The sequence below is a fragment of the Aquarana catesbeiana genome, linkage group LG03 (assembly GCF_042186555.1).
Source record: "Aquarana catesbeiana isolate 2022-GZ linkage group LG03, ASM4218655v1, whole genome shotgun sequence".
Taxonomy (NCBI): Eukaryota; Metazoa; Chordata; class Amphibia; order Anura; family Ranidae; genus Aquarana; species Aquarana catesbeiana.
Genome location: NC_133326.1, coordinates 184651235 through 184678834, shown reverse-complemented (window position 1 = coordinate 184678834; position 27600 = coordinate 184651235). Strand labels below are relative to the sequence as shown.

The 27600-nt window shown below is 43.9% G+C and overlaps 1 protein-coding gene across 1 annotated transcript in view; it reads right to left on the bottom strand.

Moving 5' to 3' along the window:
• Positions 1-27600, bottom strand: part of GSAP (gamma-secretase activating protein) — a gene marked incomplete in the record, with an annotated part of 185523 nt that overhangs the window by 17879 nt on the left and 140044 nt on the right. The window contains 7 exon segments of the mRNA XM_073623550.1: positions 3394-3453; positions 5666-5761; positions 8207-8265; positions 12126-12157; positions 13335-13393; positions 25362-25490; positions 25942-25995. Of these exon segments, the coding sequence (XP_073479651.1) occupies positions 3394-3453; positions 5666-5761; positions 8207-8265; positions 12126-12157; positions 13335-13393; positions 25362-25490; positions 25942-25995 (489 nt within the window).

The window sequence follows — 27600 nt, the reverse complement described above, 5'->3', positions numbered from 1 at the left end:
GGTGGGGCAGAGGAGAAGAGGAGCACAGTGGTGGGGCAGAGGAGAAGAGGAGCACAGTGGTGGGGCAGAGGAGAAGAGGAGCACAGTGGTGGGGCAGATGAGAAGAGGAGCACAGTGGTGGGGCAGATGAGAAGAGGAGCACAGTGGTGGGGCACATGAGAAGAGGAGCACAGTGGTGGGGCACATGAGAAGAGGAGCACAGTGGTGGGGCACATGAGAAGAGGAGCACAGTGGTGGGGCAGATGAGAAGAGGCGCACAGTGGTGGGGAAGATGAGAAGAGGCACACAGTGGTGGGGCAGATGAGGGGGCACAGCTGGGAAGATGAGAAAAGAGGTACAGTGGTGGGGAAGACGAGAAAGGGGTACAGTGGTGGGACAGATGTGCAGGAGATACAGTGGTGGGACAGAAGAGCAGGGAGGTACAGCGGTGAGGCAGGTGTGCAGTGGGGTTCAGCAGGGGGTGGTAGACAAGAAAGGGGGTACAGTGGTGGGGCAGGTATGCAGGGGGGTACAGTAGTGATAGGACAGATGTGCAAGGGGTACAGTTATGGGACAGATGACAAGGGGGTACAGTGGTGGAACAGATGACAGGGAGTACAGTGGTGGAAAGAGCAGGGGGTTACAGTGGTAAGACAGATGAATAGGGGGTACAGAGGTGAGACAAATTAGCAAGGGGGTACAGTGACCTGAGGTGTGAAGGTGCAAGAATTGCAGCTGATTTGAGATGTAAAGGTGCAAGAATTGCAGCTGATTTGAGATGTAAAGGTGCAAGAATTGCAGCTGATTTGAGATGTAAAGGTGCAAGAATTGCAGCCGATTTGAGATGTAAAGGTGCAGGAACTGGGGCCGATCTGGGATGTGAAGATACAGGTATTAGGATTGATCCGGGGGGTAAAAGAGCAGGAATTGGGGATTAACTGAGGTGTGAAGATGCGGATCGGAATTGGGGTGATCTGAGGTGTGAAGGCGCAGGAGTTGGGGTGATCTGAGGTGTGAAGGCGCAGGAGTTGGGGTGATCTGAGGTGTGAAGGCGCAGGAGTTGGGGTGATCTGAGGTGTGAAGGCGCAGGAGTTGGGGTGATCTGAGGTGTGAAGGTGCAGGAGTTGGGGTGATCTGAGGTGTGAAGGTGCAGGAGTTGGGGTGATCTGAGGTGTGAAGGTGCAGGAGTTGGGGTGATCTGAGGTGTGAAGATGCAGGAATTGGGGTGATCTGAGGTGTGAAGGTCAATATTCATAAGAAATAAATGTTAATTTCTTACTAATATTCAAGTAGTTTATAGCATTTACTTTATAAAAATGTATTTTCGAGATTGAGAATGTGAAGATGACATTTTTTTATATAACTGGCGCGCTCAATTTCTTTGAAAACATTTTTTTGCCACACTGTGCTCAAAAGGTTGCCTACCCCTGCACTACATGCATGCAATCGCATTCAGTGTTAAAGTTGTAGTAAACTGAATAAATACAAGATATACTGACAGGTAGGGCTTTTATAACAGATGAGACCCTAGAGATAACTTCTGTCATTAATAACTCCCCCCGCCTGTCAGCGGGTAATGTGATCCGAGCCGCACATGCACAGCTCAGACCACATTTATGGCCTGCTCTGAATGCCGCGGCAATGCAACTCCCGTGCGTGTATACGCGGGAGTGATGTATATGCTGCCCAAATATTCAAGCGGCCAAAGATTGTGAACTCGAAAGGAACATCAAGTGAGGATGGAAGCGCAGGGGAGCCGTGACAGTACAGAGCTGGATGGCTCCATTTGTAGTGAATTTTTTGTTTAACACAAAGACTTTACTACTGCTTTAGGCTACACTAATTTCCCTAAGGCCTGGTTCACACCCATGCATTTTGCAGTGCGTTTTCAGTTTCGCAGAAACGCACTACGGTCAATTTAAAATGATTTCCTATAGGTCACGTTCAAAACTGTTTTCAACCTTGTGGGGTTTTTGGAAAGGGTCAGGGACTTTTTTTGCTTGCAGTAGGTTGCATTTTTGGTTCTATAGATTTCAACACAACAGGAACGCATAAAAAATGTATAAAAAGCGCAATGCTTGTGTTTCCAGTGCGTTTATGCTGGTTTCTCCTGCATGACAAGACACCTTCCAAAAATGTAAAATGGATAAAAAAACACATTAAAAAGGAGTGTAAAAAAAAAACGCAATATCCTGCAGGAAAACGCATCAACCACAACCTGCATAAGTTAGAACATAGCCTTATCCTGATCGCAAAAAGTTACAAGATATATAATCAGTAAAGGGCAGAAAAAAAATTCACATGTGTATTCAGGGCAGCCACCAGACATTTTGGAGCCCCTTACACAGCTTTATGCCTATGGCCCCCACGGGCCCTGACCACCAACATTCCCCAGGGCCCACTGGCCTTCCACCAAATCCGCCCACTGGCCATTCCATCCTCATTCCTGCCCACAATCATCCGCATCCCTCTCCACAATGTAACTCCATCATTCTAATCCCTCGCCACAATGTAACTCCATAATTCGAATCCTTCTCCTGGAGAGGATGAGGATACATTGTGGAGAGGGATGAATGATTCTGGGTGGGGATGAGGATGATGGAGTTACATTGTGAAAATGAATGAGGAGGATTCTGGGAGGGGATGAGGATGAGTTACATTGTGAAGGGGCTCTCCATGATGTAACTCATCCCCACCAAGAAACATCTCTATCCATTTTCAAAATGTAACTCCTTGACAGGGTCAGGTGTATGATGTCCTATCTGGGCAGATTAAATACAGTCCACTCCACACACTAGGCTACAGCAGTACGCTGCAGGACACACACTGACTTCCATGCTGCTCTCCTGAATCTGCATGCACCTGAGAAGGCTGGGTCCCACAACTGCTAAGGCTGGCCACACCCCCTCTTTGAGCTCCGCCCAATCACATTACTAACTTAGCAGCAGGATCTGCCTCAGCAGGGTAGGAAATGGAACGAGTGTTAGATCACGGATCACCTCCGGAGGAGGGAGAGAGAGGAGAACAGAGGGAGGAGAAATCAGTGTTCTGTCTTCTGTGCAGTGCTGCAGGTAGCGCTTCTCTGTTGCGGGTGGCGCGCAGGCCAGCAGCTGGCTGCTAAAAGTTTAATTTCGTTTGTTTCATTATGCTGCTGCTGTAGGGGGGTACGGGCGACTGGCCGGGCTCCCTACAAGTGTATTGGCTGTGCCCCGTAATGGTGGCCCTGCATGTATCCTATGCAGGTTCCCTTTACATCTCATCCTCCAATATTTTTACATATGTACAGTATGTCTGTTAACTGCATAATCTATATCATAATGCGATATAAAGTAACAAAGGCCACTGCATAGCATGAAGATGGTGTTAAGGACAGGATTACATGCACAATATACTCCATACTTACAAGCTTATAACGCTAGAATCCAGCATGCGTTTCCTCCACACAACCTCCAGCATCAAACATACTAGGTCAAGCTGCAAGGCAAAAAAAAAAAAAAAAAAATCAAAACATTAATGTAGATACTTGCAGAATTGAAATGAGCATTTAGAACACACACACACACACACACACACACATTTTTCTGCCCATTTTTCTGCTTTCAATATACAACTTCAGGGACATGTTCACTTTCTGCCTCAAATAGCTGATCACACACACAGTACAATATATGAAAAAAAAATTGAAGGGTCTATTTTTTTTTTTATCATAGATGTATTTTAAATGATAGAGACAGAATATCAATCAAAAATCCAGAAAAAAAAACACTTGATACAAATGTTCTAAATTAAGTTGCAGTACAGTAAAACAAATATTTGATCCCCTAGCAACCAACAATATTTCTGGCTCCCACAGACTGGCTGTAGTACAGTATGTGCTCATGTGGTACACAGATTGGTCCTTTCACATTAAGAAGGTGCTCCTAACGAAAACTCGTTATGCGTATAAAAGGCACCTGTCCACAGAATCTTTCTTCCATTCAAACCAACCATCACGGGCAAAACTAAAGAGCTGTCAAAGGATGTCCGAGACAAGATTGTAGACCTGCACAAGGCTGGAATGGGCTAAAAGACCATTAACATTATTCGCAAATGGAAGAAACACAAAATAACCATCGCCCTCGGTCCTGGGGTAAGGACGATCATAAGAAAAGTGAGGGATCAGCCCAGAACTACACGGGAGGAGCTTGTGAATCTCAAGGCAGTTGGGACCACGGTCACCAAACAAACCATAGATAACATAATACCTCGCCATGGATTTGCCTGCAGCGCCCGCAAGGTCCCCCTCCTCCAAATTGAGCTCTTTGGCATTAACTTAACTCGCCCTGTTTGGAGGAAGAAAAATGCAGACTATGACCCCAAGAACACCATCCCTACAGTGAAGCACGGAGGTGGAAACATTATGCTTTGGGGTTGTTCTCTGCTAAAGGTACAGGCCGACTTTGCCACATTGAGGGGCTAATGGATGGGGCCATGTATTGTAAAATCTTGTATGAGAACCTTCTTTCCTCAGCCAGAACACTGAAGATGGGTCTTCCAGCATGACAATGATCCATAACATACCACCAAGGCAACAAAGGAGTGGCTCGAGAAGAAGCAAATTAAGGGCATGGAGCAGGCTAGCCTAGTCTCCAGACCTTAATTCTATAGAAAATGTATGGAGGGAGCTGAAACTTCGAGTTGCCAAGGGACAGCCAAGAAACCTTAAGGATTTAGAGAAGATCTGTAAAGAAGAGTGGACCAAATGCCCTCCTAATAAGTGTGCAAACCTGGTAACCAACAAGAAACGTCTTACCTCTGCTTGCCCACAAAGGTTTCCCCACCAAGTACTAAGTCATGTTTTGCTTGGGGATCAAATACTTAATTTAAACACTGAACTGCAACTGATAACATTTGTATCCTGTTTTTTTCTGGAATTTTGGTTGATATTCTGTCTCTATCATTTAAAAAATTACAGCTATGATAAAAATGATAGACACTTAATTTCTTTGAAAGTGGGCAAACTTACAAAATCTGCAGGGGATCAAATAATTATTTTTGTGTGTGTGTGTGAGATAGATTACATATACATTCACATACATACATACATATATATATATATATATATATATATATCTTGTAGATCATTTTTCCTCAGTGGAATGATTACAGTTCATATCATTTGCCATTAAAACTTTCTCCCTCTCCACTTCCCAAAATATAAAGCATGTAAGCATCTATATTGGTTGAACTGGATGGACTTGTGTCTTTTTTCAACCAGACTAACTAGGTAACTCTGTTGACCAAAACATTTTTCTTCATCTTCTTCAAGCACCTAATTTGTTGCAAACTTCACTGGTGCCATTTAGAACACCCCCAGCAACATTTAACAATTACATTTAAGCCCCAGTTCACACTGAATGTGGCTTTGAACTCAAAACTTAAGCATGATTTCAAAGCCGGTCAGTGCAATTTCATGTGTGGCTTGCCGACATCTGAGACTTCATGCAAGTCACCCATGAAACTGCCAAAAATAGTGCATGAACCTTTAAAAAATCTGTGCAGGTCACGACTTGTCATGCAACTTTGATCTGTTAAATTGCATGACAATTCTCACCGGTGTGAACGGGGGCTAAAGGAGTATTGGGAACGTTACATTTTACAAGTTCACTTATTTGCTTCCTAGTCCCCGAGCATTTTGTGCATTTACCTGTTTAGAAAAAAAGTCCAAAACAATCTTTTCAATTTTGTTTTTTCCAACATGATGAAGATGTTGTGATAAATGATCTCTTAGTTTTACCATCATCTGTAATTAAAGAATTGTATTCGTTTTATAGGTAACATTTTTTGAATCATGTTCCAAAGTAAACAATAAGCATTACATTTTAGATCTCTGAAAGGTTGCAATTGTTTTTTTTTAGAACTCACACATCATGACCCTTGCACAGTATTAGTTTTCAAGTTAGGAGGTCATCTTACTCATATTCCTAATAATATTCAAGCACATCGAATGTAAGCTCCCATAGGCAGGGCCCTCCGTACCCTCCTGCATTGAATTGTATTGTATTGTAACTGCACTGTCCTGTCCTTATTCTGTAAAGCCCTGCGTAAAGTGTTGGTTCTATATAAATCTTGAATAATAATAATAAATTAAAATATGTGTAACACGTTTCTTCTCATGCAAGGAAGGAGCTAAACAAAATGACCACTGTGCATGAACACAATTTGACCTCCTTCAGTTCACATTTTGCACTGGGATATAGTTCACAGCAATGTATTTTAAAACATTCTTAGTTTCTTGAAATTTGGAAATATAAATAGGGTTATAGTGGTCTAAAGAGTTTGCAGTAAACCAGTCATTTCATTTCGCGTTGGTGACATCTGGTGTGCATTACACAAACTGCAATAAGTAAATGATTTCAAGTGAGGCCGGTGACATATGATTTACTAAAGGCAAATATACCTAATTTTGCAAGTGAATTTAAACTTTGTCATTTTCCCCAGGGCCCAGTTTTTTATTATCATTATTATTATTTTCTTTGCCTGTGATTGTGTATTCTTTACAAAGTGAATTTTCACCGCATGGGTAAATTAAACCCAAACTGTGCACTGCATGTGCAGTACATTAACTTCAACTGACAATAATCCAGTATAAAATAAAAAAGGTAAAATATGGTTCTAAGCTATATATAACGATCTGGGCTCTAGGAATGTTAGTTGTGGTTGATGGGCATAAAACCTACATTAACAAGGTTCTTTATCAAGTTTTAACAAAAGGATGATGATAGCATCATACACTGACATCGGCAATGATCTATTTACATAGGCATTTCTATACACATAGGCCAATACAGAAGCAATGATATCTGATATCTCCACCACATTTCTAATAGTAAGCCATCAGGGCCTGAGGCTTTACCATGGGCTAAGATTGAGACTTCTTGTTTGACCTCATCTTCTGTAAATTACTTGTCCAACATTTGCACTTGGACTGTAGTCAATTGAGAAAGGTCAGTAAACCTAGGTAGGTATCTACGCCTTTCTTTGCTTAGGCAAGTGTCGAGGAGGAGATTTGGCTATAGAATTCACTAAAACAGGTATGATCTTTTGGATCAGTTAAAATACAATTTTCGATATTACGTATTTTAAGAATAGATTATGTTTGCAATATAGGCTAGGCATTTACTGAACTGGTTTACCTACTCAAAGTATTTTTTTAAGCAATTTTCATTTGGCATGTTCATGTAATCTATACAAATGTTGGGATGAGATGTTCTTCCAAGCCAAACTGTTTGGTTCAGTAGGATTGCCTAGAAATGTTGGCATTCTTAGAAACCTTTTAGCATCAGTCAGCTTTTTGGTTGAATTTGCTGGGCCAGCCAGTCAGTCATAGACAAATTAGCAGTTGTTTGAAATGTTTGCAGCTTGAACATTATTTTCCCCAATGGAATAATTCAATTTTTATCATTTGGCAAACTTTTTAAATCCCTTGCCAGAATTGCAGGCATCCACAACTTTATTTCGGAGGGCCTTAGAGAGCTTTGTTGATCTTGGCATGACAACACACAAATGTCAATATAAAAGAGAACCGCAGACCTGGGGGCCTTGCTTAAACTTGTCCCTCTTAAGCTGCAATAGGCAGTGGATGGGGATGCTTACATACCACTTCCACGATGCTTTGCTTCATGTTCGCGGCAAAGTTGGCCCGACATGTAGCAATTGGTGGGGGGTAAACCCACCGAATACTACACATTCAAGTCAATGGGGGAGTGCCGCAAATGCCCCGCAACCACGTGCAATGGACATGGTTGTGGCACGTTTGTTGGAAAAAATGGGGTAAAAAACAGGCAATGAGGAGGCGAAGAATCGCCTCCTCACCCCGTCAGTAGCCTATGGAGCACCTAAGGGAACAGAAATGCTTAAATCTGACATAAAAGTCTGAGGTTTAAATGAGACAATCATTGGCATCCAACCAGATTCTAATTTTATGGATCTGAATTGTTAGCAAGTGTGTACGAATGTACTTTCTTTATCCGTATGGCAAACCTGCATTTTTGTTCATTTAGATCAAGAAAATAACTACACTACCTCAATTTTATATGTCGTTTGTTCAACTATATCACCTTTATCTGAATCAAGATAAAATGCCATAAAATGCCACACACACACACACACTTTACAGATTTTGCATTCAAGGAAAGATCTACATCACAGTGTATGTAAAGTAACCATATTGTCATGCTACACATACCAGTCCCATTAGATCCTTTTGAAGGTAGTCTTCTTCTTGAATTAATGGCACAGTTCTACCTGTTAGTAAAAAATTGCATAAATGAGACACCTAATTGGTGAATTCAAAGTCACTGCAATAACCAGACTGTTCCCATTCAGACTTAAGCCCCATACACACGATAGGACTTTCCCTTGGATTTTTGTACAAAGGGCGTTGGCCATACGTTTGTATTGCATACAGACGGCAGGACTTTTCCAACCTTTCAGCAAATCACGTGGTTTTTCAGCTCTTTACCACCACCCTTTGGTCAACTACTGTATTGTTGTCTGATATTATGTCAATCTCGCCACTTTTATCGGCGAGATCAACACCTTGCGAGCCGGGTTCACATGACTTGGATCCCCGCCAATGCCAGGCACTGTGTTTGGTATGAATCTTGAGGGGGAACTCCACGCCAAATTTTAAATAAAAAAAACGGCATGGGTTCCCCTCCAGGGGCATACCAGGCCCTTAAATCATGCTGGGACTGTGATCTCATAAGGGGGCGTGGTCATTGGATGACATGACCACGCCCCCTTATGAGATCACAGTCCCAGCATGCCCCGGGACTGTGACCTCATAAGGGTGCAGGGTCACTGACTATATAAGTCCATTGCGGAGCGCTCAGAGAGCATTCCAGCTGGAGAGAGCGTCATGTCAACATAGGAAGAAGAGGGAAGAAGATGATCCAGAAGTTCGGGCCACTGATAGCAAAAGAGTGGCAGAAGATCCGGACACCGGGAGAAGATGCCGGAGAGACCCCCGAAGTCGGAAGAAGACCCCCCGGAATCAGAAGAACACCCCCGGAGTTCAGAAGAAGACCCCGGAGCTGCCTAATAAATTACTTTAAAAACCTGTGTACTGTGTTTTTTTATTGACACTTTTTTCCCTAGGTGAATGGGTAGGGGTACGATGTACCCCATACTCATTCACAAAGGGTGGGGGACCGGGATCTGGGGGCCCCCTTATTAAAGGGGGCTCCCAGATTCCGATAAGCCCCTCACCTTCAGACCCCGACAACCAACGGCCAGGGTTGTCGGGAAGAGGCCCTTGTCCTCATCAACATGGGGACAAGGTGCTTTGGGGTGGGGGCCGCAGGGCACCCCCTCCCCCAAAGCACCCACCCCCCATGTTGAGGGCATGCGGCCTGGTACGGCTCAGGAGGGGGGGGGGCGCTCGCTCATCCCCACCCCCTTTCCTGTGTGCTCGGATAAGGGTCTGGTATGGATTTTGGGGGGGACCCACACCCCGTTTTTTCGACGTAGGGGGTTCCCCTTGAAATCCATACCAGACCGAAGGGCCTGGTATTCCCCCAGAGGGGAATTCCCTCTCGCACCCGCCGCAGTAGGAAAATGTGTTTTTCCTATTGCAGCCAGAGCGAGATGTACAGTACCTTGTCGCCGAGAACCAGCGCGATCGGATCACGCTGGAAACATTTTCACGGCTGCGTACTGTAGTTTGTACAAAACTCCGATGCTTTTGTGTACACACGATTGGACTTTGCGCCATCGGACTTTTGTTGCCAGAAAGTTTGTGCGTTCGCACAGCCAACAAAAGTCTGATGGTACAGAAAAAGTTTGTCCGATGGAACGTACACACGTTCGGATGTTGCATGTTTGTTGTCAAAAAGTCCAATCGTGTGTACGGGCCTTAAGAGGTGTTGGATTGCAGACATGTAATTAGGATGCAATTCAGCCAAGCCAAAAAATTAATAGGAAAGAGTGCAGGGTACCACCCACTGGAGATTCTACTCACTGCAACCACCTTTTTCAGGAATAGAACAGTAACAGGAGCCATAGAAGGAGTACTGTGTGTGTGTGTGCGTGCGCACAAACACACTTATGCTGGGTTCACACTTATGTGAACTGGATGTGAGTTTCCCTGCATCCAATTTGCATGACAGGAGACTGTGATCGGCTCTCAAAGGAGCCGGTTCACACATCTCCGGGGGCTGCGGTTCGCACTAGAAGAGGGTCCTGTGCATCTTTGGCTCCATTTCAGCGCGCCTTTGGCTCCGCAAAAAATTCGGACCCGATTCGCCCCTGAAACGGAAAATAGGGATGCACCGGACCCCTGCTGTGAGCCACAGATGCAGCTAGTGTGAACACGACCTTACAGGGTAATACACGAATACAAGCGCTGCAGATGTGTCTTGTCAGCAAAAGTTACTTCTTCTGTTTTAGGATACCTGCTCTCTAGTTAAAGACCCTGGCCTGATCTTTGTTTTTCTTCTAATGCTGGCTAAAGTATAATGTATAATCAGACTGCCCTCTTACTGGTCCATTGCCCGTTATCTATTTAACGTCTCCTGTCTGCCAAACTGTACATACTGACTGCGGCTAAAGCATGCAGGTTGTCTGGCTTATGTCTTCTGAAAGTAGATTAAAAGATTTCCACTAAAGATGTAAATCAACCTTTTTATTTTATGGCCCTTGCTTGGGCAGGTATGTCCTTGTTTTTTGCTCCCTTTTGTTGTTTTTGCATATTGGAAAAAGATATTAGAAACAGATGCAAGACATACTCACTAAAATTTGTAAATGGCCCATTTGTAGTGACTTTTACAATAATATTTCAAAGATAGCGCTTTGCTTTCTACACTCTTATGCCCCGTACACACGGTCGGACATTGATCGGACATTCCGACAACAAAATCCTAGGATTTTTTCCGTCGGATGTTGGCTCAAACTTGTTTTGCATACACACGATCACACAAAGTTGTCGGAAAATCCGATCATTCTGAACGCGGTGACGTAAAACACGTACGTCGGGACTATAAATGGGGCAGTAGCCAATAGCTTTCATCTCTTTATTTATTCTGAGCATGCGTGGCACTTTGTGCTTCAGGTTTGTGTGCACACGATCAGAAATTCCGACAACGGATTTTGTTGGTTTATAGCCTGCTCTCAAACTTTGTGTGTCGGAAAATCCGATGGAAAAAGTCCAATGGAGCCCACACACGGTCGGAATTTCCGACAACACGCTCCGATTGCACATTTTCCATCGGAAAATCTGACCGTGTGTTCGGGGTATTACAATTACTCATTTTGAATCATGTCAAATTGAAAATTCTGAAGCAATCACAGGTGATTTTTTATAATACAAATACAACAAATTTTACGTAAATATATTACTGAACAATTAGTTTAAACAATCAATGTTACTGATGAAAAAATGTCAAACTTCTAAGATAGATTCAAACTAGCCTGTACAGTAAAAAAACATTTACCATGCAGGCTAGTGTCAGTGAGGGCTGTGGTAGGGTGCGCATTTCAATGCATTGTTCATTTTGTTTTTGATTTTATAAATATATATATATTTAATTTCATTAATGTCACTGCACAGCAGCAGGTTGCACGCTGCACAGCACATCACACCAGTGTTGTGTGAATGGGGCACATTGAAAACCATTGCATTCACTGGTGTGGATAAACGCAGGTCATCGCACATATCGAGCCTAATCTGAAGTTAGGTATCATAATCAATTAATCAAACTTTCATGCTAAATCAGAAGAGGGTCAGACTTTTCTGCTGTACACATAAAAATAAAACACAATTTCAAGGACACAAATCTGTTTGTGTGTAATGTGGTCTGAACAAAAGACTTCAGAGGCCCTCAAAGTACAGTTGGCTCATAGCACTAATGGGTTTGATACACCAAGGACATTATCTACCTGGAGTTTGTATGTTTTTTGTTCTGTGTTATACCATTTTCTCCCATGATTGGCTTACAGACAGTGCTATCCCCACTTTGTGTAAATGTGTGTAGAGGAAAACCGCAAGCTCTTTCATTGTCAAGGGATGATGTAAATGGTTTATATTTTTTATATCAAGTATAAGGTTGTTACAGTACAATATTTTGTTAAAAAAAAAAAAAGTGCAGGCAGATTTCACAACATACCACATTTTGTCATATTCATGTTTAAAAGAACCCTGAAATAAAAAAAAAAAAATTGTATAATATATTATACAAATGTTATTAAATATATACACTCATCATCAAATCATTAGGAATAAATTGATAGGACTTCTAAGACCCCTTTCACACCGAGGGCGTTTTGCAGGCGCTATAGCGTTAAAAATAGCGCCTGCAATCCGCCCTCAAACAGCTGCTCCATTGTCTCCCGGTGTGAAAACCGGAGAGCTTTCACACTGGAGCGGTGCGCTGGCAGGACGTCAGGAAAAGTCCTGCTAGCAGCTTCTTTGGAGCGGTGTGTTTACAGCTCCTCCACTGCTGCTCACCATTGAAATCAATGGGGCAGCGCTGCGATACCGCCGGCAAAGCGTTGCTATTGCAGCGCATTGCGGGCAGTTTTAACCCTTTCTCGCCCACTAGCGGCCGAAATGCGCCGCAAATCCGACGGTAAAACGACGCTAAAAATAGCGGTGTTTTACTGCCAGCGCTAGGGGAGGCTCGGTGTGAAAGGGGTCTTAAAGTGGGATTAAACTCCCTTTTGTTGATTTTTACCCATTAGGTAAGCCTATAACAAGGCTTACCTGTATTTACAGTAAATATCTCCTAAACGCGCACCGTGAAGGAGATATTTACTTTAGACGTGGCTGGTGACATCACCGATGCATGCGCACTAGGCTGTGGCCATGACTGCGCGGGAGTGACGTCATCGGGGCTCAGCCATTTATACGGTTGAAGCCCACAAACCCGGAAGGAAGACCAGGTAAAGATGGAAGCACCTATAGCGATGACACCACACCACTGGAGGGCTTCGTTTTCCAGTAAATCGGCCATTAATGTGCTAGTATGCGATGCATATTAGAAGTTAAACTTTCTTTCCAGTTTACTACCACTTTAAATAACACATTAGCAACGAATTCTAGTACACAGTCAACAAATAAGGCTTTTGATACAGTTCCATTTAGAACACATTCACATCTGTTGACATCTGTGGACTAGATCAGTCATGTCTGCTACAAAATCTCTCTCTCTCTCTCTCTCTCTCTCTCTCATTTCCAGCACCTGCTATACCTGATGCTGGAAATATAACCCATCAATCAAGACAAAAAAAAAAAAAAAAAAAAAAAAAAAAGGAAGTATGAATACTCTATTACCTACAAAGAGCTTTAGTTTCCCAGACCCCTATACACAACTTACTTCTTTGCATTTTCAAGTACATTTCGCCGATAGACCGCATTTCTCTTCTCACCAGTATCCTGTGTCAGTTTAATATATACAAAACAAAAGAAAGTTAAAATGCAGTACTAGAAATTAAAGCTGTCTGTTCACATATTAGATGGAGACACCCAAAACCTACTCCTACTGAACATTTTGTTCTGAAATGTTCGGATATCAGAGGTTTGCCATTTTCCTATAGCGTCTTTCTATTTTAGTACAGGAGTAGTATAGTAAACAAGCCATTTTGTAAACTGTAACATGGATAATGACTTGGGGTAACTATTCACTTTCAAGCATTTTACTTGTCATTTGAGTACATCTTGCATGCCAGAAATTTCACATCCTGGTCTTAAAGAGTATGTACGCACCAAATCTAATTTTGAGTACAGTTTGCATCAGGTCTCACTATAATGTATTATAGACCAGTGTTTCTCAACCTTTTTTTTTCCCCAGTCAAGGCACGCTTTAGAATTGTGCACAATCCTGGGGGCACACCAGTCTGTGGGTTCTTTCATACCAGGAGATGCGTCCGAGTGCATGCTTTTTTGCGTGTTCCCATGTGTTGTTTTTTAATGGGCTGCTTTAATGCATACGAAAAACACACAAAAGTGCTGGCATGATTTTTCAAATTCCACAGTTCATGGTACTGCGGTACTATGTGTTCTAGCGGGTGCAAACGCGCTCACATTTACTACATGCGTGGGGGTGCCATTAAAGTGGTGGTAAAACTCTAATAAGAATAAGAAGAATAAGAATAATTAAAAAAAAAAATTCCCTCTGCAAGGCAATATCAATGTGCTAGCATGTATCGCATACTAGCACATTATGAAATACTTCCCTTAAGACAAAGCCCTCCAGCGATGCGCTGTCACCACTGACAGGGCTTCCATCTTCACCCGGTCTTCCTTTTGGGTTTACAGACTCCGGCTGTTTGACTGACAGAGCCATAAGGAGGTCACGACCATGGCACAGAGCTCTGAATGAAGGTCATGGGTATGCTGTTCCTTCAGAGTGCATGCACCGGTGAGGTCAACGGCTGCTGGTGGCTAGAATATATATCTTCAACAGTGCACATTTAGAAGATAAAGATTACCTGTAGGTAAAATGATTATTATAAGCTTACCTGTAGGTAAAAATAAAAGCAGAGGGTAACTACCACTGTAACAATTAATGGCACCTACGTACGTCTGCAAAAGGCAGGACATTTTTGTGCTGTGTGGGGAAAAAATTTCATTTCGCACACGTTACCGCACTACTGCTGTTGTAAACAAACCCTAAAATGAAGTTTGTGAGGTGGAGATCAGTGATCTGTAGGTTGTAAATCATCTTCCCCAAATCCTCCCTCCTAGCCCAAGTCCCCCTTCCTCTTGTGGAGGAAGGGAAGTTCGAGATGGTACGTTGCAACAAAGGCAGCCAGAAAAAGTTATGTTCCTCAGAGAGCTTTCCCTTCCTCAGAGAGGACACACATATCCCATAATCTCCAAGTCTTGTTGTACTTATCATGTTTGTGTAGGGCCGTATGTATTAAGTCTAACATCTTATTTATTTCTTCCACTTTATGAAGCGAACAACTGATGGTTGGTGGGTGTGTGTCTCCAATTGAGGGGGAATACATGGCTTGGCAGCATTCAGGTGGTGACGTACAATTTTTTTTGTAAATTCTTGCCAGAATTGTCGAAACATGCAATAAGAAAAAGGCAAGATCGTCAGGAATCTCATAATCAGTGAATTTTTGGACGATCTTCTTGACCGCTTTCCAAAAGGTGGTCAAGTTTGGGGAAGGACCAAAAGATATGAAGTAGCGTTCCCCTTCCCTCCCGGCATCATTTATGTAACATAAGGGGTAGGTTACCACCTCGTCAAGATTTTTAAATTGGTTTCCTCAATCCTAGTACACACGGACGATTTAAGAGAAAATCGAAACATGTTTTGTTGTTGATCCGGTGAAAATGTGGTTCCATTCTGTTTCCCAATTCCTAATACAAGGTAGGGGTGTTTGTTCAGTAGGGGTAACTTGTAGACTAAGTTTTAGAAAGAATCTGAGATAAAAGTTCCTACATCCGAACAGTATTCCTCAAAAGGCCATTGGTCGCCTGTTAAAAAGTGAGAGGCCTGACAGCGACCCGCTTGACGTCAGAGGGGAAAAGTCTTGTCATGAAGATCCGGATGAAATTGCAGGTTCCCCAAGATTGGAAATAATGGAGAATTTTGAGTAGAAAGTGAGGCATGGAGAAAGAGGTGTGAGCATATATGAGTTGTGGGTCCTAGCAAAGGATGTGATCTCAAGGTATGTGGTAGGGCTTCATAACACCACGGGGCACTCGCTAACAATATATCACTTTGAGCTTGTTCAATTCATGTCCAGAGCTTAGTGGCTCCAGACAATAAGTCTACAAAAATGAGTTGCCTGGTAATATTTCAAGATATCTGAGATTGCTAGGCCTCCGTATTGTTTGGAAAATGAGAGAGTTAACGATGGGGAAGACGAGGGAGTTATGTGCCCAAACGAAATTAATGAATAGGGAGTGCACTTTTTTAAAATAATCGGAAGGTATCCTTATTGGCAGAGCTTGAAAAATGTAAAGATGTTTTGGTAGGATTCACATTTTAAGGTTACATCGACCAAACCACAAGTGCAGACCCTGATGCCAAGTCTCTAAGCAAGGTACGAGTTTTGGTCAAGAGAGGAGTAAAATTAGGTTCAAATATACAGGGGAGGGATATATGTGCCCAAATATTTCAGGGCCGAGTCCGTCCATCTGAACGTGAAATTCGATCTCCAGAGATTGGAGAAGAGGAGAGGGCTCAACCCCCATTGCTTCTGATTTACCGAAATACATTTTCAAGTTGGATAGCAAGCTGTATAGTTCAAATTCATAAAAGAGGTTCGGGAGCGACACTAGCGGATTGGTCAGAGAAAAAAAGCATATCATCAGCATATGCTAATATTTTATGTTGAACACCTCCAGCAGTCAGCCCTGTGGTATCTGGATTTAAAAGAGAAGTATGGGAATTTCTTTTTTTCCCCCCATTCATACTTAACTAGGTGGATGCTGTGTGAATCCGAAACTGCATTTGTCCCCCGGTACCTCTGCACTGAAAACCGAACGCTTGATCATCGCCGATCACTTGGTTTTCAGAGCTCCATGAGCAGAGAGCTGCAGACTGTCAGTCACAGCTCTCTGCTCTTCTCCCTCTGCGCTCATTGGAGCACTGAGCTGTGGAGGGGGCAGAGCGGGCCGGCTGCGATAGGAGTCAGTTCAGGCACCTGGTGGAACCAGACTTTGTTGGGATGACGTGGTGCCTGGACTGAAATCCGTGACGTCAGCAGAGATAGGACTTAAGTCCGCTCTCTGCCAAAAACGAGTCACAGGAGTGCAATGCAAATTGCATGCCTGTGACCCATTGGAGAAGCCCAGCAAAACGAGCTTTGGCTGGACTTCTCCTTTAAAACAGACTTTGCAAAGGAATGGATAGAGCAAAAAGGAAGAGGGGAGAGGTGGCACTCCTGTCTAGACCTATTAGTAATGGGGAAGGGGTTAGAAAAAACTCCTTTAGCTTTGACTTGAGCTGTCAGGTTGGAATATATCCTGATGATCAATTTTAGCATGGTTTCACCCAGACCGATATGACGTAGAACCGTGGACAAGGATCTCCAAGTTCACCCGGTCGAAAAGCTTTCTCTGCGTCTGTTTCTAGAAATACACAGGGAGCGTTTACCGCATCGGCTACATGGATGAGATTGAGTACTTTAACTGTTTTGCCCCGGGCTACCCTAGCTGGAATGAACCCTACTTAATCTACGTGGGCTAATTGTTGTAAATGATGTGCAAGACGAGAGCCTAAAATCTTAGTAAACAGCTTGAGATCGATGTTAAGGAGTGAAATAGGCCTATAACTACTACAGGAGGTTGAATCTTTGCCTTCTTTAGGGATTATGGAGACATGAGCTTTTAAGGGTTCCTGTGGAAGGGCTCCCTCTGACCCCAGTGCATTCAATATTTTTACCATATAGGGTCTGAGAGTGGGAAGAAAAAAAAATGATAGTATTGTAAAGTGAGGGGCTTTACCCACTGTGGAGAAAAAGCTTGTTGGAGTGCCTCTAATGTGATAGGAGCTTTCAACTTTTCCCAAATTTCATGGGGAAGTTGGGACCAGGTAGGTAGTGGTCTAGTTGTGTCTGAGAGGGAGAGTGTTCGGGTAAGTTGTAAAGAGAAGAATAGAAATCTCTAAACCCAAACGCAATCTGTTTGAGCAAGATGGCTTTTTGGCCAGTGGAAGTCAGAATTTGAGGAATATAGGTCGCCAACCTTTGTTCTCCAACTGATCTTGCTAGCAATCCGCCACATTATTCCCTAATTCATAGCACATTTTGCGACATGTTTGTAAAGCCGCTTTGGCTTTATAGTGTAGTAAGTCAGTTACTTGTCTGCAGAGAGCCATAAGGTCTCATTCAAGTGTCGGAGTCGGAGCATGTTTATGACAGGATTCAAGAGTATGAATCTCAGTCAGCAGAGACACAAGCTTTTCCTCACATAGTTTCTTGATCCGCGACCCATGTTAAAAAGGAGTATGCCTCTAATAACCGTTTTGTGGGCTTCCCAAATAGTCCCAGGGTCACATTCTGGGTTATCATTCGTTTGAAAATAGAAGTTTAATTCTTTGCCCACCTCCTCCAGAACCTCCGGAGTCTGTAAGAGACTTACATAGAGTTTCCAAAATCGGGTTTTGGAGGAAGGAACATCCGAGAGCATACAGGTCAATAGAAAAAAATTGGAAAAACTGCGCTATGAGAAATGAATTAAATTAAAAGTACAAAACACCAAAACCTTTGTCGGAAGCTGCAATTCTCCTGTATAACACCAACACAGTAAAAGTAAATTAAAAGAAAAATAGAATCGCGCTAGTCCTACTGAATCATAAATGATAATTAGTCAATATGTGATCCACCAGTGCTCAAAATGTATATATAAACATTGATAATTGATTGTGAAAAATGAAGTCCACCAGTGTTCAAAAAATTAATTAACTGAACCAATGAAGTCCATCACCAGTGCTCAAAACTTAATTGATGAAATCCATCTCTATGTGCGATGGCGGCTCCAAATGCCATTAGGAAATTGTGCTGAATCCACCACCAAATTTAGAAGAAATCACTTCTTACCAGATGACTGTGATCCCCCATTACAGGGGATCAGGGAAAACGTGTAGTGTAAAACACAGCTTAAATTCCAATATGCAGCGAGCATATTCAAAGATCTTCAGACCGCCTCAATATCATTTAGACTGATGCGTATATACACGTGGTACATCACACACGCCGCTCCGGTCTCCTCACACTCTCGCTCACTGAATTTAATACCCACGACACTCTTCTGGGTCAGCTGACGTCTCAGGGCAGCCCTAATTATCATTTATGATTCAATAGGTTTAGCACGATTCTATTTTTCATATATGTCAATACTATAGGGGTGTGGTCTGACCATTTAATTGTGCCTATAAAAGAGTCCCGCACGGTATGCAACTGACAATGAGGAACTAGGAAGTAAATCTATCCATGTGTAGTCCCTCTCCCGAGTGTTGTAGGCGCCAAACATCTACCAGCTGGGCCCTATGTATAGCATGTGCTATTCACTTGCGGGAGCAAGGAGGGATAGAGGAGCAGCCTGATGTCTACAGATGGGATCAGGGGAGTATTGAAGTCACCACCCATGATCAACTGGCCCGCAGCAAACTTGAGGAGACGATCAAGATTTCAGCTGATAAAGAGGTCCTGACAATCATTAGGTAAATGCAACTTCTACACAACAAAATTACTTTGGCACAGTTTATCTAATTTAATAAACTGTGCAAAGAACAGCAGAGTAGACTATCTCTGGCAAGAAACGGCAAATTAGCATTCATTAGTTTGTCCACTATAAATTGATGGTAGATTATTTCTGATTAGTTATCATGGCTACTGCCAGGTTATGATTTTAGCATAGTGAAGTATTCACTTCAGTGGAAGTGTTACCAGGCTACTTCGGTATAGAGCAAGCAAGGTAATTTATAGCCAGGTGGGGTTCACTTTCAAAGACCTGAAGAGTTATGGCAAGCTGTCCAGAATGGAGACTTCCAGATCAGGAATACTGATGAATACTTGCAGAATGACACGTTATACTAAGTTGTGCACATCTTATAAGGTCTACATTTTAAAGCACTGCTTTAAACGGGTTACACACAATGCCCAGTTATGGCTGATACTGCAGAAACACTATGCACAAGCATAGATTGACATAATAATTTATTTGCTGTGCAATGTGTTTCAGAGGCTAGGCTGAATGCATTGAAGATGCAGGAGGTAAAACGACTGACCGCACTCCAAGGATAAGGAAAATTGTTTTATTGGTATAAAAACATCCAACATGAAAAACCATCGAGGTTACAGCATTATGACAGCACAGAGGGGAGCATGGTTGACGCGTTTCACTAATTTCTTCGCCTAGTCATAACCCATAAGCACTAGCAGTCGCACGTTTTAAAATAGTACTATCACAGCTGAATGACATGAGTGCCTAATTTGGCTCTGCTCCAAACATCACAGGAAAAACACAACACAATTAAAACCAAAAGTGAATGAGTGTATATATATGAACAAAAAATAGAAATAAAAAAGAAATAATGTGTGTCTTAAAATCACATTGTATCCATTCCCAAATCCACTTGAGGTATAATATATACAGGGCTCAAAATTTCAAGTCCTGAGCTACTAGCCAGGCCTTAAGGGTTACCCGCCACCAGTTGCGCCACCCAATCCCTACCATGCACTGCCCCTAATTACGCCCCTATACACGCCCTTATAAATAATCTTATGAAATTACACTTATGAATTAAATATTAAACAGTAAAAAAAAAATATGAAATTACACTTCAGGCCGGGTTCACACCTATACGAATTAGATGTGGGTTTACCACATCTGATTCGCATAGCAGGAGAATGTGACTGGCTCCCTATGGAGCCGGTTCACATATCTCCATTGCGGCTGCGGAACGCACTGCTCCGCACTGCTAAATGTTCTATGCAGAATTAAGTTACAAATATTAACTTTATCAGTGCCCACCATTGCAGCCTCAGCTCACCTGTTCCCACCATTGCAGCCTCAGCTCACCTGTTCCCACCATTGCAGCCTCAGCTCACCTGTGCCCACCATTGCAGCCTCAGCTCACCTGTGCCCACCACTGCAGCCCCACCTCACCTGTGCCCACCACTGCAGCCTCACCTCACCTGTGCCCACCACTGCAGCCTCACCTCACCTGTGCCTACCATTGCAGCCTCACCTGTGCCCACCATTGCAGCCTCAGCTCACCTGTCCAGAATGGAGACTTCTAGATCAGGTCACTTGTGCCCACCAGCTCACCTGTGCCCACCGTTGCAGCCTCAGCTCACCTGTGCCCACCGTTGCAGCCTCAGCTCACCTGTGCCCACCGTTGCAGCCTCAGCTCACCTGTGCCCACCGTTGCAGCCTCAGCTCACCTGTGCCCACCATTGCAGCCTCGCCTCACCTGTGCCCACCATAGCAGCCTCACCTGTGCCACCATTGCAGCCTCAGCTCACTGTGCCCACCATTGCAGCCTCGCCTCACCTGTGCTCACCATTGCAGTCTCACCTCACCTGTGCAGAGGATCATCATGGGGAAGAGGAAAGCCACCGGATCACAGAGAGATAGCCTGCTGTTACAGTTTACATGGCAATTGCCTCCGCTCGTGATTACACAAAGCCCCGCCCTCCTGACCCGGCACCTGTGACAGACAGACCACGTCCCAGAATTGTACTGGCGTTCTGTATATCACAGGCATGGGGTCAAGAGGGCGGGGCTGTGTGTAATCACGAGCAGAGGCAATTGCAATGTAAACTGTAACAGCAGGCTATCGCTCTGATCCATGCTCTCTTCCCCCGGGGCAATCAATGGTAGAACGGCTCCTGTTCAACCCCGCATGCCAGCGCTACTCGCCCCCCACTCCCTGGCAGCCCAGCTCCTTGCCAGAAACAATTTTCCACTCGCAAAATGCGAGTAGGCGAGTGGAAAATATGAGGGCTGATTATCACACACACACACACAGTTGTACTCATAAGTTTACATACCCTGGCAGAATTTATGATTTCTTGGCATTATCAATCAACTGTATTTACTCTTTAAATCATAATGGCAACAGAAACTAACCAAATGACCCTAATCAAAAGTTTACATTCCCCAGTTCTTAATATTGTGTATTGCCCCCTTTAACATCAGTGACAGCTTGAAGTCATTTGTGGTATTTGTGGATGAGGCCCTTTATCTTCGCAGATGGTAAAGCTGCCCATTCCTCTTGGCAAAAAGCCTCCAGTCCTTGTAAATTCTTGGGTTGTCTTGCATGAACTGCATGTTTGAGATCTCCCCAGAGTGGCTCAATGATATTGAGGTCAGGAGACTGAGATGGCCATTCCAGAACCTTCACTTTATTCTGCTGTAGCCAATGACAGGTCAATTCAGCCTTGTGTTTTGGATCATTGTCATGCTGGAATGTCCAAGTACGTCCCATGCGCAGCTTCCTGGCTAATGAATGCAAATGTTCCTCCGGTATTTTTTGATAGCACATACTAAATTCATCTTGCCAACAATTTTGACCAAATTTCCTGTGCCTTTGTAACTCACACATCCCCAAAACATTAGCGATCCAACTCTGAAACGTTCATCATAGGTCTTGTTGACTTCTCTCCAAATGTAGCGTTTATGGTTGTGGCCAAAAAGCAAAATTTTGGTCTCATCACTCCAAATGACTTTGTGCCAGAAGGTTTGAGGTTCGTCTCTGTGCTGTTTGGCGTATTGTAAGTGGGATACTTTGTGGCATTTGCGTGGTAACGGCATTCTTCTGGCAACTCGACCATGCAGTCCATCTTTCTTCAAGTGCCTCCTTATTGTGCATCTTGAAACAGCCACACCACATTTTCAGAGAGTCCTGTCTTTCACCTGAAATTATTTGTGGGTTTTACTTTGCATCCCGAACAATATTCCTGGCAGTTGTGGCTGAAATCTTAGTTGGTCTACCTGACCGTGAATTGGTTTCAACAGAAACCCTCATTTTCCACTTCTTGTTTAGAGTTTGAACACTGCTGATTGACATTCTCAATTCTTTGGATATCTTTTTATATCACTTTCCTGTTTTATACATCCCGCAGATCGTTTGACAATTCTTTTGCTTTCCCCATGACTCAGAATCCAGCAACGTCAGTGCAGCACTGGATGAAAGATGCAAGGGTCTGTCAGGAGTCCAGAAAGGCACTGACCTTTTAGGCCGGGTCCACACTGGTGCGACATGACAGCCGTCCTACTTTGGATCCGACTTTGCCCTGCGACTTGAAACCGACATACGTCCGACTTTGAACCAACAGGGATCCGACTTGGATCCCCGCCAATACCAGGCACTGTGTTTGGTATGAATCTTGAGGGGGAACTCCACGCCAAATTTTAAATAAAAAACCAGCATGGGTTCCCCCTCCAAGAGCATACCAGGCCCTTCGGTCCGATATGGATATTAAGGGGAACCCCCTATGCCGAAAAACCAGCATGGGGGTCTCCCCAAAATCCATACCAGACCCTTATCCGAGCACACAACCCGGCCGGTCAGGAAAGGGGGTGGGGACGAGCGAGCGCCCCCCCGAACCCTACCAGGCCCCATGCCCTCAACACGGGGGGGGGGTGGGTGCTTTGGGGCAGGGGGACACCCTGCGGCCCCCCTCCACCCACCCGAAAGCACCTTGTCCCCATGTTGATGAGGACATGGGCCTCTTCCCGACAACCCTGGCCGTTGGTTGTCGGGGTCTGCGGGCGGGGGGCTTATCGGAATCCGGGAGCCCCCTTTAATAAGGGGGCCCCCAGATCCCGACCCCCCACCCTATGTGAATGAGTATGGGGTACATCATACCCCTACCCATTCACCTGGGAAAAAAAGTGTCAATTAAAAAAAAAAAAAACAAAAGAACAAAAAAAAACACATACTAGACAGGTTTTTAAAGTAATTTATTAGGCAGCTCCGGAGGTCTTCTTCCGACTTCTCCACGCTCTCCGGTATCTTCTGTCGGGCTCCTCCGCTATCTTCTGCTCTTTTGCCCACTCTGTTGCTAGCGGTGGCCCGGTCTTCTCCGTCCTCTTCTTCCCTCTGGTCTTCTTCCAATGTTGACACGACGCTCTCTCCCGCTGTAATGCCATGTGCACAAAGACTTATATAGGCATGGGGCGTGCTCACCGGGTGATGTCACCCGGTGACCCTGCCCCTAATGATGGCACCGCCCCGGGCATTACAGCGGGAGAGAGCGTTGTGTCAACATCGGAAGAAGACCAGAGGGAAAAAGACGACGGAGAAGACCGGGCCACCGCTAGCAACAGAGAAAGCAAAAGAGCAGAAGATAGTGGAGGAGCCCGGCAGAAGATACCGGAGAGTGGGAGAAGAACCAGAGAAGAGGCCGGAGAGCGCGGAGAGGTCGGAAGAGACCCCCGGAGCTGCCTAATAAATTACTTTAAAATCCTGTCTAGTGTGTTTTTTTTTAATTGACATTTTTTCCCCCAGGTGAATGGGTAGGGGTACGATGGACCCCATACTCATTCACATAGGGTGGGGGGCCGGGATCTGGGGGCCCCCTTATTAAAGGGAGTTTCTGGATTCCTATAAGCCCCCCGCCCGCAGACTCTGACCACCAATGGCTAGGGTTGTCGGGAAGAGGCCCTTGTCCTCATCAACATGGGGACAAGGTGCTATGGGGTGGGGGGGTCCGCAGGGCGCCCCCCTGCCCCAAAGCACCCACCCCCCATGTTGAAGGCACGTGGCCTGGTACGGTTCGGGGGGGGAGGGGGGCGCTCGCTCGTCCCCACCCCCTTTCCTGACCGGCCAGGCTGCGTGCTCGGATAAGGGTCTGATATAGATTTTGGGGGGACCCCCACGCCGTTTTTTTCGGCACAGGGGGTTCCCCTTAAAATCCATACCAGACCCAAGGGCCTGGTATGCTCTTGGGAGGGGAACCCATGCTGGTTTTTTATTTAAAATTTGGCGTGGAGTTCCCCCTCAAGATCAGAGCACAAGTCGCATGCCAAAGTTGGATCATGCAAGACAGCGATCTGACTTCAATGATAGTCAATGGGCTGAAGTAGGATCAAAGTCGGACCAAAGTAGTACAGGGAGCAGTTTCAAAATCGGACCGACTTGTGTCGGACCAGTTAAGATGGCTCCCATAGGGAAACATGGATTTTCACACGTCATGCAACATGAGCTCCCAATGTCGGAGCGTTTGTCGCACCAGTGTGAACCCGGCCTTATACACACACACACACACACTAATTACCAGCAAACAGATCACAGGTGAGCATGGTTACCTTTAATAGCAATTCAAACCCCTTTGTGTCAACTTGTGTGCATGTTATCAGGCCAAAATCACCAGGGTCATTTGAGTAGTTTCTGTTGCCATTATGATTAAAAAAGACAGTTGATTGATAATAAATGACTGCAGCCAAGAAATCATAAATTCTGCCGGGGTATGGGTATGTATATATATATGTATATATATATATATATAGGTTTTTCATGTTGGAGGTTTTTATACCAATAAAGTAATTTTCCTTATTCTTGGAGTGCGGTTAATCGTTTTGTCTCCTGCATTAGTTACCCAGATCACAGACTGGACTTGCACCTGATCGTTAAGGAAGGTATTATCACCTGGAGCGGTGTTATCCCGTTTCTCCTGTTTGTTGTATGCTGCACGCATTGAAGAACCTACAAGCAGTAGTAACCAGAGGGATGTAAGGAAGTTCTGTTAAAACAGCTGCTTAACATATGTTCTGTGTAGGGAGCCCCCAGCGATTGTCAGAAAGTGGATATGTGGATAGGTTTCCATTTTCATCCTCAAATTCAACAACGTTTATTAGCTAGAAGATTTGCTACAGAAATCGATCACTACAAAGTAAATAGGAGTGATACACAGTTTATGGTAATACTTACCAACTGTGAAAGGAGTTTGCACCAGTCCCTCCTTTGCATGTGGGTGTTGTAGAGAAACTGCTGCTGACTATGTTTCATATATTCCAGTTCAATATGAAACTTTTCCCAGAAGCCTTTAAAGGTATTGATCTGTCAAAGACCCACAAGTGTGATTAAGAGATCAATCAACAATGAACTAATATCAAGCAAGCTTAGTGTGGTTCAGCTTAGTATACCCTTTTCAAAGTGATCTATCATTCTTTAAATAAAGTACTTTTTAAACATTACATAATTACATTAAAAGACTTACCTTGCCAGCAGATTCCCCTTCCCCGCCCACCCCTTTTCTTCCTCTTTTCTCTCTCTTACCTTTAGTCCTACTTCTCCCCCTTTGTCTTCTCTTTTTCCATCTTACCATTCTATGGTTTGACATAACTCGTTTATATGACTTCCATTGCTTTTATAGTTACCAGCCTTGCTGTGGGCGATAGCCATTTGGCACGCTGCTTGTCCTTTCTCAGTATAATATTTTAGGTCAACTCTATTATTTCCTTTTGTTACTTTATACCAATAAAAACATTTTCAACTCTAAAAGACTTACCTTCATAACTGGCATATCTGTTATGTCGGTTGTACATGAAACTCCATGTATACCCTAAAAAAAATAAATAATTGAATGGAAACGTATTGGCAAATTTCACATTAGAACATACTTATAAATAGTTTCTAGCACATTAAAAAGGGAGTACACTCCCTTGGTTGATTTTTACCTATAGGCAAGCTTATATTAAGGCTTACCAATAGGTACAGTAAATATCTCTTAAACGTGCACCATTAAGGAGAGATTTACTTGTGATGCCACCGGGGACGTCACCAGCGCATGCACTCTGAAGGAATGGCATAACCATGCTGGACCTTCAGAGCCCTGTGCCCTAAACAGGGGCTCATGCGTGCATGTGACATCGCGGCTCGTCCAAAGGACCGGAGCCCATCGACCCAGAAGGAAGACCAGGTGAAGATGGAAGCTCTGTCAGTGGTTACTGTGTGCTGCTGGAGGGCTTTATTTTAAATTAAAAAAAAAGTTTCACATAATGTGCTTGTATGTGATGCATACTAGCACATTATAAAACTTTGCCTTGCAGGTTTAAAAAAAAAAAAAAAAAAAAAAAAAAAAAAGTCTGTGTTCTAAAGCCTAAGTCCTCATGCACACGGACGTTTTTACAGCTGCTTTTTTGAGCTTTTTTTGCAGCTTAAAAAGGCCTGTCTATGTTAGTCTATGGCTTCATGCCCACCTAGGCGTTTTTGAGCTGCAAGTGGCATAGGCGTTTTTAAGCTGTAAAAAAAACCCAGGACCAGTGGGTTCTAAGAGACGTTTTTCAGCTGCAAAAACGCTCTAACGCTGAAAAACGCTCAAAAACGTCATTCACCAACGTTTTTTAGCGTTTTTGATCCATTGAAAAAAAAAAAATAAATTTGAAAAAAAAAAACCGCTCAAAAACGCTAACGCGGAAAAACGCTCAAAAACGCTATTGCAAAAACGCTGAAAAAAGTTAAAAAAATCACTGCAAAGATACTGGCGTTTTCATAACGTTTTTTTAACAGCCTGTGTGCATGAGGGCTTAAGATTCTGCTTGATTGTTGCTTGCTTGGCTGGATGCTGAACATAGTATTCAAGCTCTAGAATCTCCCCCACCACCATAAACATGACAGCAGTAGCAGTATGACACAGGACATTATCAATCCAGTAAAAATGCAAATGTAATGTGGAACTCTATAAGATAAAATAACACTGCACTATTAATCGTGCAAAAAGAAGAAAAAAAGGAAAAAATGTTTGTTTTTTTGTTTAGAGCAACTACCAGAAAAAGTACAATCACAACACTAATAAAATGCATATACCTATAATACTAAGTAAAGCGCTCTGTAATGAAATCCTCTTCCTAAATTAGGGGTAAGCAAGCCCCAGCACTGGTGCCGCAAGCGGCACGCAAAGCCTCTTTTGCTGGCACTCGACTCCCTTCCCCATCAGCAGAGCAGCACAGGGAAGTGTCAGTGAGACACTAATGCATTCCAATTTCAGAGTTCCCCACGCCGCACCTTCACTGAGGGGGAGGCACTGTGCCCCCACACATTGTAAAAGATGGGAAACATTGTTTGGTTCTCTAACTTTGCTGTAGTTGCGATTGTCAGCTTTTGTGATGGGTAAGACTTTGGGTGCAGTTCTGCTGGGGGGGGGTCCCTGTTTCCAGGAGGACTGTCA